This window comes from Phaenicophaeus curvirostris, chromosome 38 (assembly GCF_032191515.1).
Source record: "Phaenicophaeus curvirostris isolate KB17595 chromosome 38, BPBGC_Pcur_1.0, whole genome shotgun sequence".
NCBI classification, from domain to species: domain Eukaryota; kingdom Metazoa; phylum Chordata; class Aves; order Cuculiformes; family Cuculidae; genus Phaenicophaeus; species Phaenicophaeus curvirostris.
The window spans coordinates 871,428-883,221 of NC_091429.1; the positions used below are offsets into that span (position 1 = coordinate 871,428).

The 11,794-nt window shown below is 47.0% G+C and overlaps 1 protein-coding gene across 1 annotated transcript; it reads left to right on the plus strand.

The window, feature by feature from the left end:
- The first annotated feature begins 1,424 nt into the window (after nucleotides 1–1,424).
- Nucleotides 1,425–3,000, plus strand: HOXC12 (homeobox C12). Its single transcript, XM_069879685.1, has 2 exons — nucleotides 1,425–1,989; nucleotides 2,762–3,000. Exons 1-2 carry the CDS (start codon nucleotides 1,425–1,427, stop codon nucleotides 2,998–3,000), a joined length of 804 nt encoding a protein of 267 aa, XP_069735786.1.
- The last annotated feature ends 8,794 nt before the right edge of the window (nucleotides 3,001–11,794 follow it).

The window sequence follows — 11,794 nt, forward strand, 5'->3', positions numbered from 1 at the left end:
GAGCAAAAAACCGGGTGGGCAATTCGGTTTCTTAAAAAATAAAAAAAAAAATAAAAAGGGGAGGAGGGAAGCAGCAAGAAAAAAAAAAAAAGAGAGAGAAGGAAAAAACACTCCTGGAAAAAAAAATCTAACATAAACCACCCTCGAATATCTTTGCATCCTCCCGGTTTCCATACCAGCGTTTTATTTTCTTCTCCCAACGTGTTTATTTTGCACTGGATGAAGCCAATATTGATTTTTTCCCACATCCCTCGTATTCCCCTGCAGCAGCTCCTCTCAGAGCGAGCAGGAGAAGGCGATGGGTGGGAGGGAAGAGGAGCTCGGTGGTGTTACGAGGGCAGAATAAATCGCTATAAGGTGGCGAGGAACCAGTTCCCTGCGTGTGCATCTCTGCTTCCAGGGCTGGGGACCAAAGAAATAGAGGGAGAACTACCATTTTTATCATTTCCACAAAAATAAGCGAAAAAATATCGTATGCGAGCACTGATTCTACACGTGTGAACACTTATTTTATATGCGTGTGCGTATGGAATATATACCGGGTGAGTTAGGGCTGTACACAGCCGTGTTCTCCTGGCTGCTTTATTCGACACAGATCATTAATAAAAGTGATTGAGGATGGTTAAAAACACCTTCCATCCCTTCTTGAGAGAGCGGAAAAATTCTGCGTTTCCCCAGCCGCCTCGTCCGAGAAGGGGGGGAAAGAAAATAATAATAATAATAATAATAGTAATAATAGTAATAATAATAATAATAATAATAATAATAATAATAATAATAATAATAATAATAATAATAATAATAAAAAGAGTAGGAAAGGTCGCAAATCGCCTCCAAGTCTCCTGTCCCACCGCGTGTAAATATGAGCCTGTTGCGGGCACCATCATTCGTCTCCTTAAAAAGCCCGTAAACTTTATATGACACAATATCTAATAGTAATTTATCGGGGAGATAGAGTAAATTCGAACTGTTTTAGTTAATAAAGGAGCTAATTAATGAGAAGCAGCCTCGCTTTGGCAGCTGCCGGAGGGCCCCGAGGTGGAGGGTTTTGGGGCAAAACCCCCTCCTATCGATTATTTTATGCTAAAAACTGACATTTTAGGGCGTTTCGCGGTCCTCGAGGCAGCGCTGGGAGTCGTTGCTGCTTTTTTTTTTTTTAATAAAACGCTTTATGGGATTTTTTTATGATTTTTATGCCCGGGGAGGGGGGCGAAGAAGGGTCGGGGGGGGAGAAAAAGGCGTAAAAAGGCGGAACTCGCTGTTGTGTTTTGTCTCGGCGGCCAAAGGAGGGGAGGGCCCCCCCCTTCCCAGCGCAATTTGGGGCTCACGTGACCCCCCCGGACCAATGGGGCCGAGCCGTCGGTTTAACTATGTTTAATGTCAGATAAGCAATAAAGTAGAAGCTTTCGGTCCGGCCCGCGGAAATGGGCGAGCACAACCTCCTGAATCCCGGCTTTGTGGGGCCTCTGGTGAACATCCACACGGGAGACACCTTCTACTTCCCCAATTTCCGAGCCTCCGGGGGGCAGCTGCCCGGGCTGCCCTCCCTCTCCTACCCCCGACGGGAGAACGTCTGCTCCCTGCCCTGGGCATCCTCGGAACCCTGCAACGGGTACCCCCAGCCCTACCTGGGCAGCCCCGTCTCCATTAACCCTTCGTTCGGCAGAGCCTGCGACCTCGCCCGGGTGGAGGAAACCAAATGCTATTACCGGGAAACCTGCTCCGAAGCTTCCGGGCTCAAGCGGGAGGAAAGAGGGAGGGACGGTGCTTTGCTGCCCCTCGAATCCAGCCTCCCCGCCGGCTTGGGGGGCAATTTCAGCAAATATGACTATCCCAGCAGCGAGGCGGTGCCCCACGACCCCCCCTCCTGCCAGTCCCTGGAGTCAGATTCCAGCTCCTCTTTGCTAAATGAAGGGAATAAAGGCACCGCCGGAGAAGCTGGGGGGCTGGTGTCCCCCCTGAACCAAGGCAGCGCTCTAGGCAACGGTGGTAAGAGCTGCGAAAGGGGGGGGGTGGACGGGGGGGTCTCGGGGCTGGGGCTGGTGGGGTTTGAAGATAAGAGGAGGGGGGTTTTGCTTAGGAACTTGCCGGCTCGGGGCTCCTTGGTGGTGTAATTCATGGGCTCAGCGATGGGGAGCGGCGCGTCTATGTGAGCTGAGACCGCTAGGGGTAGCACCGAAATCCCTAATGTTTTATTAGGTGGTGCTTCTTTTAAAAGAAAAGGCTATAAACATGTAAATATCCCATAAAAAAAAAAAAAAAGAAGAAGGGAGAGAGAGAGAGAGAGAGAGACTCAGGGAAGGGGAGCGGTTGCGCATCCCTGCTTGGTGTGGAGAGTTTGGGGGGCATCGCAGAGGTGTGTCTGCCCCAGGGATGGGGGAGGAAAAGGAGGGTGCTGAAAAAAAAACCCCAAACAAGCCAACAAAACAGCCCAAAGTCCTCAAAGTTGGCATGGGAGTGGAGTTTGTTTTTTTTTTCCCCCCGTTAGCCCCTCTGGGCTGAGCCCCGGACTTGTCGCCTTCTCTTTGCTCCTTTCCCCGGTTATAACGCCCCCTCTTTTCCCTTCTTCTGCCTCCTGTGCCCTCCCCACGCATCCCCCGTGGGCCCAAGGAGCATCCCTGAGCACCCCCGGCCAGGACCGCGGGGGGTTTGGGGCAGGGGGGTGCAGGAAGGGGCGTTGGGGGTGTCCCTTTTTTTTTTAAAAAAAAAAAAAAGAGGGTTTTTTTCTTTCCTTTCCCAACTCTCGCTCCCCCTTTGCCAGGTGCTCCTTGGTACCCGATGCACACACGGTCCCGGAAAAAGCGAAAACCTTATTCCAAGCTGCAACTGGCAGAGCTGGAAGGGGAGTTTATGGTCAATGAATTCATTACTCGCCAAAGAAGGAGGGAGCTCTCAGATCGATTAAACCTGAGCGACCAGCAGGTGAAGATCTGGTTCCAGAACCGGCGGATGAAAAAGAAAAGACTCCTCCTGAGAGAGCAAGCTCTTTCTTTCTTTTAAAGTTTCAAAAGCGTCCGTGTCGGGTGTTAAAAAAAAAAGAGCAAATCCATCAAAAAACAAAACAAAACAGCCTACATAGACTCTCGAGCCCCTGGGACTTTACCTGATCACTCAATCCCCCCACCCCTCCCTATCCAGAAAGCAATGAATAAAGAAATAATATTAATAAATAACCAGTTTCCCTTAAAATATGAAACCCGACAGCGAGGAAAAAAAAAAAAAAAGATAATAACGCATCTGCTTCATCGGAACGGCCTCCAGAGATGCTCGGCGGGCTGAAGGGGAGGTTTTGAGAGCGACTTTAGCCGCTTGTCCCTGGCCAGCAGCTCAGGTAGGGACTCCGGGCAACGTCGGGGGCCCCCGGTCCCCCCCTTCCATCCCTGCACCCCCCCGGCCTCGGGGGTTGAGGGTGAGGAGGGGGGATCCTGACCCCTTTCCTGGGCTGCCAGGCAGCGATTGGGGCTGGTTTGGGGTTTAGTGGGAAGGCGGGAGGGGAAAATGTCAAAAATAAAGGAGATGGGATGAATAGAGAAGGAGATGGAGATGTTGTCTTAAAGGACCGGCCCCGCATCCTTATCTGAGATGCTTTTTTTCTCAGTGCATGATGTGGTTTTCTCAGTCTAAATTGAGGGTTTGCGGCTCCTCAGCATCTCCAGGCTGAATCAGTATCTCCAGGCAGGGACGAGAGACAAGGGCTGTGTATATATCCGCTGTATATGGTATATATCTATATAATATATGAGGTATGTGTAATCCCACTATGTCCCTATAGATACGAGGCTTTGATGTAGGCGGTGGTGTTGTCCTCAACGCCAGAATGGCACAAGGAGACGGAAAACGCACACGCACATCCCTAAAAAACCCTCCCAGGGAAAAAAATCTGAATTTCTTTCCATGTAAACTGAGCCTTTCAGAGATTTTTTTCCCCCCTCTCTGAATTCACAGCGTTTCTCTGCACTACCCCTGAGTTACATCCTTCCTCTTAAAAAAGAAAAAATATATTCCTTTGCAACAGCACTGCTGGCGGAGTTTGCGTGGGGGGTTTTTTTTGATGACATCGTAGGAAAATAGGTAGGAAAAAAGCCCTTTTTGGACCCTCCGGTGAGAACAGCCTGTTGGATTCTGAGCGAATCGCATCTCTTTTCCCTGGAATAACTCGGATCATGATGCGCTTTGTCGCCTGGGTGCTATTTTCTCCATTACAGGAAAAAAAAATTAAAAAAAAAAAAGGAAAATGTGGGGTTTGAGAAGGAAATATATCTCATTCAGCTCTGTCTGCCTTCCCCAGCTGCCCATCAGGTCAAATAACTGCAGGTTTGGAGCAGGGACGATGCTTTCCTTCCCTCCCTGAAGGCTCCAGCAGAGACAAAACCATCTTTAAGAGGAGATTTTGGTCCTTGGGTGACAGCGAGGGATTTTTTTTTTTTTTGCTCCCTAAAACCCTGTTTGGCTTTTTCCTTTTCAGGGCAGTAGAGAGGGGCCTGGTAGGACGCGATGTGGGGTTTTTTTAATAAGTGTGCTCGATTTTTTAGACAAAACCACCGATTTTCGCGATGCTCAGTCAGATCCGTCCCTAAGGCACCTTGAGGTGGGGGGAAAGGAGGCAAAGGAGGGGGAAGCAGCAGGTTTAGGAGCTTTGCCTCCATGGGAAATGGTAATTCAGGATAAAAAGGACAAAATATAGGGATTTTTAATTGAGGTTGAAGGGGGAGAAGGCGGCGGCGGGGCTGGAGCCCGGTGCCTCGCCGCTCCGCGTTTTGCTCCATTCGTTTTATATCAGAGGGGGGATTAATTTTATGGCAAAGCAGCGTTTTCTGGGAAGTCGGGATGCTCACCACGTGCTCCCGCTTCCCCGCGTTCATGGTCATGACCAGCAGCGCCCAGGAATGCTTTTTATTTACGAGCTGCAAAGGACGGAGCCGACTCCTTGGGAGAAAAAAAAAAAAAAAAATCCCTCCCTGGGCTGAAAGGAGCTTTTTCCTTCAGCTTTATTTCTGCAGGAGCATCCAGCACACCCTCTTCCCTCCATCCCCATCCCGTCCCCGACTCTCCTTCATTTTTTCCGGCTGGTATAAAAATTCCCAGCCCGGGAATTGCCACCGATTTCATTCCCCCTACTTGTTTTTGCAAGAGAAGACACCTCCATCTCCTCTTTCAATGATGCTTCTAGGTGAGGGTCCCTTTTTGCTCCCTCCTCCCCACAAAATAACTGCCGGGGGGGGTATCTCCTGTCGCGATAAAGCCTGGGATGCGGTAAACCTCGCATCCTCATAGATAAAATCTCTAGATGCTCCAACTCAGTCGTGTGGAATTCAAAGAGGAAGGCGATGGGCCGGGGTGCAACGTCTTGGGGAGCTCTGGGGGACGGTTTGGGGGGATAATTGTGGATTTGGGGGTTCTCAGAGCCGAGTCGAGGGGCTGAGGTGACTCCGCTGAGGGTAACTCCAGGCTGTGCAGCATCCTGGGGGCAGGCGAGGTGGAGAAAAAGGATTAAATCCGCACAGGTTCCAGTGAATTGAGCCCCAAGAGCACACCCCCCCCCCCGCAACTCGGGGCGGTGAGGGGGCTGAGGTTGGGGGGCTGAGGGAGGCAGGAGAGAGGGTGAGTTACGGGGCGATGTCAGGGATGCTGTGTTGGATTTCAATCCCACCACCTCCAAAAAGCAAATCAATCCGTCTCGTTATTCTTCACCCACAGAGGGGCGTTTGTATCCCCCGAAAAAAAAAAAATCCAGAACAATCCCCCCACCACCACCCTCCCCAACACAAAGACAGAGACACCAGCAACAACCCCTAGAGAAAATGCCGAAGGAAATGAAAATATATGCAATATTCTCTTCCAGATCGCTTTAAAAAGGCTGCTCGGTAGGATTTCTGTTGGCTCTGTGTTTGTTCTGCGTGTACGTGGTCTCGTTTTTTCTGCTTGTACCCCCTAGTCTAGGTTCTTGCGGTTGTTTATACGCATCCTTCGCACTATAGTCCATATAGAATGTCTCTTACCTCAAGCTATTCTATGTAGGGTCTATACAAATGTCTGTTATAGCACGTTCCGGCTTTATATAGTCATGTAAAAAGTCGCTTCTAAATAATAATAATAAAAAAAATAATGTATTATTATGTGATTTCTTGATAATAAATAAAATTGCCCAAACATCTCCTTGGTGATTTACTGTTTACTATTTAAAATGAGGATGAACTCGCAAGGTTAATAAAAGAGTAAAGAAAAAATATATTGGCCGGCGTCGCCTTCTGCGGCTTGTAGATCATCTTTTGTTTTTTTTTTAAAAAAAAGTAATTAAATGAATGTGTAAAATGCGTTGTAAAAGGGGAGAAGTATCGCTTGCTCCGTCGCTCTAAATATAATTAGAAAAATCCTGGGGAAACGAGAAACATAAGTTAATCTCCGAATTGCTGGTTTAATGAGAGTTAGTCTTGTATGTGGAAGATTAATTGGAAGCAAAACTCAAGCGAGGGGCTGTAATTTTGGAAAAGAAGTTTGGATATGGGCTAATTGGGGTTTTTTTTGTCTCTGGTGGAAGGTGCAGAGGGATTGTAGCTCTCCTGGAAGAAGGAGAGGTGCCTATGTCCATATGGGAAATGCTATAGGGATGGATTTTCACATAGATCCAGAGGAACCTCAAAGAAATCCAGGGTAGGACTTGGAAGATGGGAACGAGACGTGAAAGCGCGGCTCTTAAATAAGAAATATGTTCGATTTGGTTTAGATTCGAGCGTATTGATGCTGATGGTTATGGGGATTAGGACCAGCGTTATTGCATCTCTTCAGAGTAAATTCGCAGCGAGTTCATTTAATGAGAAGAAAAAAAATAACCCCGTCAGGCCAATTTAAATAAATTAGATTATGATTTCCTCGATCTCTCTCCGAGCGGAGATTATATTATACATAATGGATCCTCGAGATGCCCTACGCTTCCCGAAGCAGGGGAAAAATAGCTTTTAGAAGATCGATAAGGGATTTTCATTCAAGAAAAGCACCGTGGGGTCTATAGAGGATCCTCTCGCTCTCCCTCCGGTCCCAGTTGTATCCAGCCCCACGCCCAGTAACCCCCAGCTCAGCCAAACTGGGTGCACTGGGAGCCCCCGAGTCTCAGCCTGGTGGAATTCAGATTTTTTTTTTCTGCAGAAAAACACATGATTAAGATAAATTGATAAATTAAGATAAATTGATGCATTTTTCCTCACTCTGCCAGGAAGGATCCCCCAAACCAGGCTGGGTGCCCTCCAGGTCTTCCAGAATTAAGAGAGGATTCATCCAGTCCTGAGCAGTTCCATATTTTTTTTTTTTTCCCAGGAGCTGCTTGATTTGGACCAGAGTAGAAGAAGAAGGAAAGCAAATATTTCTGTAGGAATGGGCCCCATTTCTGCTCCTTCCAGCAGCAAATTCCCACCAACCCTTCAGAGACATTGAAATTTGGGATATGAAGAAGCAATAATCGGGGCTGGGGTTTCTGCAGGGTGAAAATTCACTTTTTTTCCCCTGTAATAGTTGCTTTTTAAACTTTATTTATTCATGTTTTTTAATCACAGATGCACACCCTTTCCCTGTGGTTCTCTTCCAGGAGGATTTATGCAGGAATATATTGTACAACCAAACTCCAGATAGACTTTTATCCACTTTTATTTCCTTTTTTCTATGTCCCTGCTCCGTTCTGGCAGGAAAATAGGCAGGAGGAGGAATTATGCCTAACAGATCTGAGAGCTATAGGGTGACATAAATTGTATATATCACCAGTCGGTTCACCTTGAACAGGAATAGTTGGATTTCAAAGACATTCAAACACTCACGAAAATAGATAAAACTTATTTATTACCAGCGAGCGGATAGAACAAATTGTTGCTTCGCCATAAAAATCTGTATTATTTCTGGGCCGGTTTCTTTTATTCCGCAGCGTATTTCATCGCTTCGGCTTTAAAATTAATTCGTTAGCGAGGGGAGAGAACCCTCATCTCTTTAATTGCGAGGAATATTTCTGCTGCTAATGACAAAGAGCGAGGTGCGATTTCACGGCTCCTGCAAAAGTCGTAGAAAATATTAATGCATGAGGATCAATTTTGGGGATTTATTCCTGCTTCGGTGCTTCCAGCGTGAGCTTAATGTGGGAAATATGATGTGCAAAGCAGGAATACACAGAGGGATTTTTTTCTCTGAGTCAGGACACCTTCATGTGGAAGAAAATTCTGATTTCTTTTAATTCCTTCTGCAAAACCCGACTTAGCCCTGAGCCCATTTCAAACCCATCAAGAGCCTCTTTAAGCCAAGTTTAACCAGGCAGCCCACGAGCAAAACCGAAAACGCAAAGCAGAGAGTCACAAAACCTTTTTTTTTCCGCTCCTCGTGTTCTCACAACCCCTTTATTTTTTTTTCTGAGCCAACTCGGGGTTTTTCACCCCCATATCCCGGTGGTTTGGCAGGAGGGAAAATAAGAATTAAAGATGCAGGAAAAAAAATAAAAAGAAAGCTGCTGATACCTTTTTCCTGGAGGGGAAGGGTGGGGAAACCCTTTTTTTTTTCTTCTATAGGTCTCCCAAAATAAAGAGTAAAAAAAATATAGAGCCCGGGAGCTGTAAGTGCCCTCGGACCTGGCGCAAAGGCTCAAAGCGAGGGGCTAAAGGAGCCCTGGGGAGGGGGGTTTGGGGGTGCAGGGGGGGATGCTGCGTGGGGATAACGGAGCCGGGGATAAAGACCCTCTGGGCTCGGGTCCCGCACCCCGGAGGTGCCGTGTCCACGCGTGGGATTATTTTTAATTCCCTCCTCAACCCACACACCCCCCCGAAGCCCCCAAAAACCAGACACCACCACCACCCCCCCCAGCACCTCCTCGCAGCTGCGTTTTACGGGGCTGCAGCTTAAGGTATTAGAGTAATTAACAATACATATAATAATTCCCATTAAAGCGAGCAGAACGACTGGATTTCCTCCTCCCGGTCTGTGTGTGGCTCGGGCTCAGTCCTTGGGCTAATTCCGTGGTATATTAACTATTTACTTTCCTCTCCAGCGCTATTCTGGGGGTTGTTTCCAGCCCCAAGCCCCCCTCCCCTTATCCTGAATCTCCTGTTGCTGTTTCCCTGCTTTGGGTCCGAGTGGGGGGTTCATAAATATAAAATAAACACAGAGAGGGAATAATTAGCAGCATTTATCAGCATATGGGCCACCCACCCCACTCTGAAACCTTCCAGACCCTGCGAGGGGAAAATGAAGTGCGTTGCAAGTAATTAGTTTTAAGCAAATCATTTCAAATGGAAACTTAGAGGTAAAAGCCCTAATGAAGTGCAGGGTGGGGAGAGCCTTTTTTTTTTTTTTTTTTTTTTTTTTTATTGCTTGGTAGGTAGCAAGTAGACACAGCGATATTTTACTGTTGAGAGAATAAATTAATTAATATATCTGCAGCTAGCAACTACAATGGCTCCATGGATGACTGCGTTTAAAGGAGATATATGTACCCAGTCTCATTGGTGTTGTTAACAAGAGTGATAATAAAGATGAAAAGGATAAGAAAGATAAAAAGATCAGTCGCCTTGTGCTCCTTACTGCGGCTAAATTGCGCGGATTTTCTAGTGGCTGCGTCTTGTTGACTCTCCCCAAACTCCTTTTTTTTTTTTTTCCCCAGTCAGACTTCATTAAGCGAATTTATTTTCCTGTTGCTCCAATAGGAAATAAAGATACGCGCCCCTCGCCCCTCAGTAAATTTCGTATTAACTATTCTCTGCAGCTTCAGGAGAGGAGGGGTCTCTCTCCTCCCTATTTCAGAATAAAAAAAAAGTCTATTTTTTAAAAATAAAGCGTTTTTCCTGCTTTTACCAGTGCGGAAATTAAAATATTATTTTTCCTTCTGCTTTCCTTGTACCAGAAAATTGCAGAAATCTTATATCTCCCCCAGTCCGAATAAATCCTATTTAGCCCACGTTTTGGTCTAGCTGGAATATGAGACCCTGCGCCTCAAATCCGCGTTAAAAATCTACCTGTATTGTATTAATATTCTTTTTTTTTTCCACGTACTCCAACCCTCTGCGTCGAGCGGAGAAGTGTCGATAATTACAGAGAGTGTGGAAATTCATTTCATTTTTATGATTAACCAGTAAACTATTATGAGGTGAGGCGAGACGCTGCTAAAGGAGAAAACATTTAAAAAATTAGGTTTGGAAAAGTCCAATGTGAGACCCAAGGTAGCAATGAGGAACCTTGGGGAGACTTCAGGTTCAGTAAAACGAGGGGAAAAAAGGAAGAAAGGAGGTGGAAAGGAGGAAAAAGGGGGAGAAAGGAATAAAAAAAGGGGGTGAAGGAGCAAAAAGGGGGTTGGAAGACCAGACACAGAGCAAATCAATCTATCTCAAGGCAGAAATGATATTAAAAATTATATTTTCATGGATGGTGTGAGCCAAGGGTTTTTTACTTGGCCTGAAAAATAAATCCCGGGAGGGGTTGGGAGTCCTGCTCATTTTTTTTTGGGGGGGGACGAGGCTTCTCCTTGGATTTTCGGTGCCTCTTTACGCTTCCTTCCTCCCCCCTCTAAAAAAAAAAAATCCCACTTAATTCCAACTCCCAGCCAGAGCCCAAACCCTGACTTTATGGGTGTTTAAACCAACCATCTTCATCTGTAATTGGGGATGAAGAGTATTTATTGCTCTGGTGGATAACTAGATATATAATTATCTCTTTATAGAGACCCCGTGAAATAAAGCATCTGTCTGCCCCCCCAGACACACACAAAGCTGGTGAACACTGACCAAGTTCCGCATCTGCACAAGCACTTCTGGGTTTATTTCCTTTTTTTTTTCCACCCAAAACGCGTTTATAAAAGACCGAGGAACTTTCTCCACCCAAAAATGCATTTATTAAACTTAAAAAAAAATAAAAATCAAATCCTCCTAACCCAATGGATTTGTTCTGCCTCGGATTTCTTTTTTTTTTGGTAAAAGGGGCTAAAATAAATACCTGTTTTCAAAGAGGAGCCGGGCTGGCGGCCGCGGTTCCGCGTTGATTTTTTTTTTTTTAATAGGGGAAAAGGGATTTTTGGGGTGGATTTCTGGGGAAATGAAGGAAGAAAAAAAAAAAAGTGCTGCAGGATATTTCGGAGCCTCTTTAGGAGGCGGGGGGGCTCGGGGAAGAGGATGCGATGGGGTGAAAGGGGATTTCAGAGGGAGACAAAAGGGTCTGCGGGGCTTTAAAAGCGATTTTTTTTTGTAGGAAGCAGCTAAAATTTGGCTTTGCGCTGCGAGAAATGTTGCTTGGGGGGCTCGGGGGGGGGGGGGGTTGGGGATGGGAGATGCCTCACCCCCTTCCCCCCCCCAGCTCTCCGCGGGCGCGGAGGGAGCTGCGGGAGGAGCCGTCGGGGCCGCGCGTCGGGGTGGGCGGGGGGCGCCCTCGCAAAGTGAAGGTCAAGTTAAGCCCCAACCCCCCTTCCGCGGCCCCTTCCGCGGCCCCTCCGCGGGCAATGCCATTGCCGACCACCCTATTCTCACTAAACCCCCCCCCTCTTTTTTTCTTTTTTTTTTTTTTTCCACGAGGAGCAAAAAGATGAGCCGAGCGCTGAGAAAAAAACAGAAGGGGGGTAGGTTTATGGAGCATTTTTTCCTCCAAATCCTGAATTTTCCACCCTCCCAATCTGGACTGCAGACTTCAAACAAGGTTTTCTCCCCCCTTTCCCCTTTTTCTTCTCTTTCCACCCCCCTTCCCCTTTTTCTTCCCTTTCCACCCCCTTTCCCTTTTTTCTTCCCTTTCCACCCCCCTTCCCCTTTTTCTTCTCTTCCCACCCCCCCCTTCCCCTTCTTCTTCT

Excerpts from the sequence above, each read along its gene's own strand:
- HOXC12 (XM_069879685.1), top strand. The coding sequence starts at position 1,425 with ATGGGCGAGCACAACCTCCTGAATCCCGGCTTTGTGGGGCCTCTGGTG. Across the intron at positions 1,990-2,761 it reads CAGCGCTCTAGGCAACGGTG|GTGCTCCTTGGTACCCGATG; the intron begins GTAAGAGCTGCG and ends CCCCTTTGCCAG.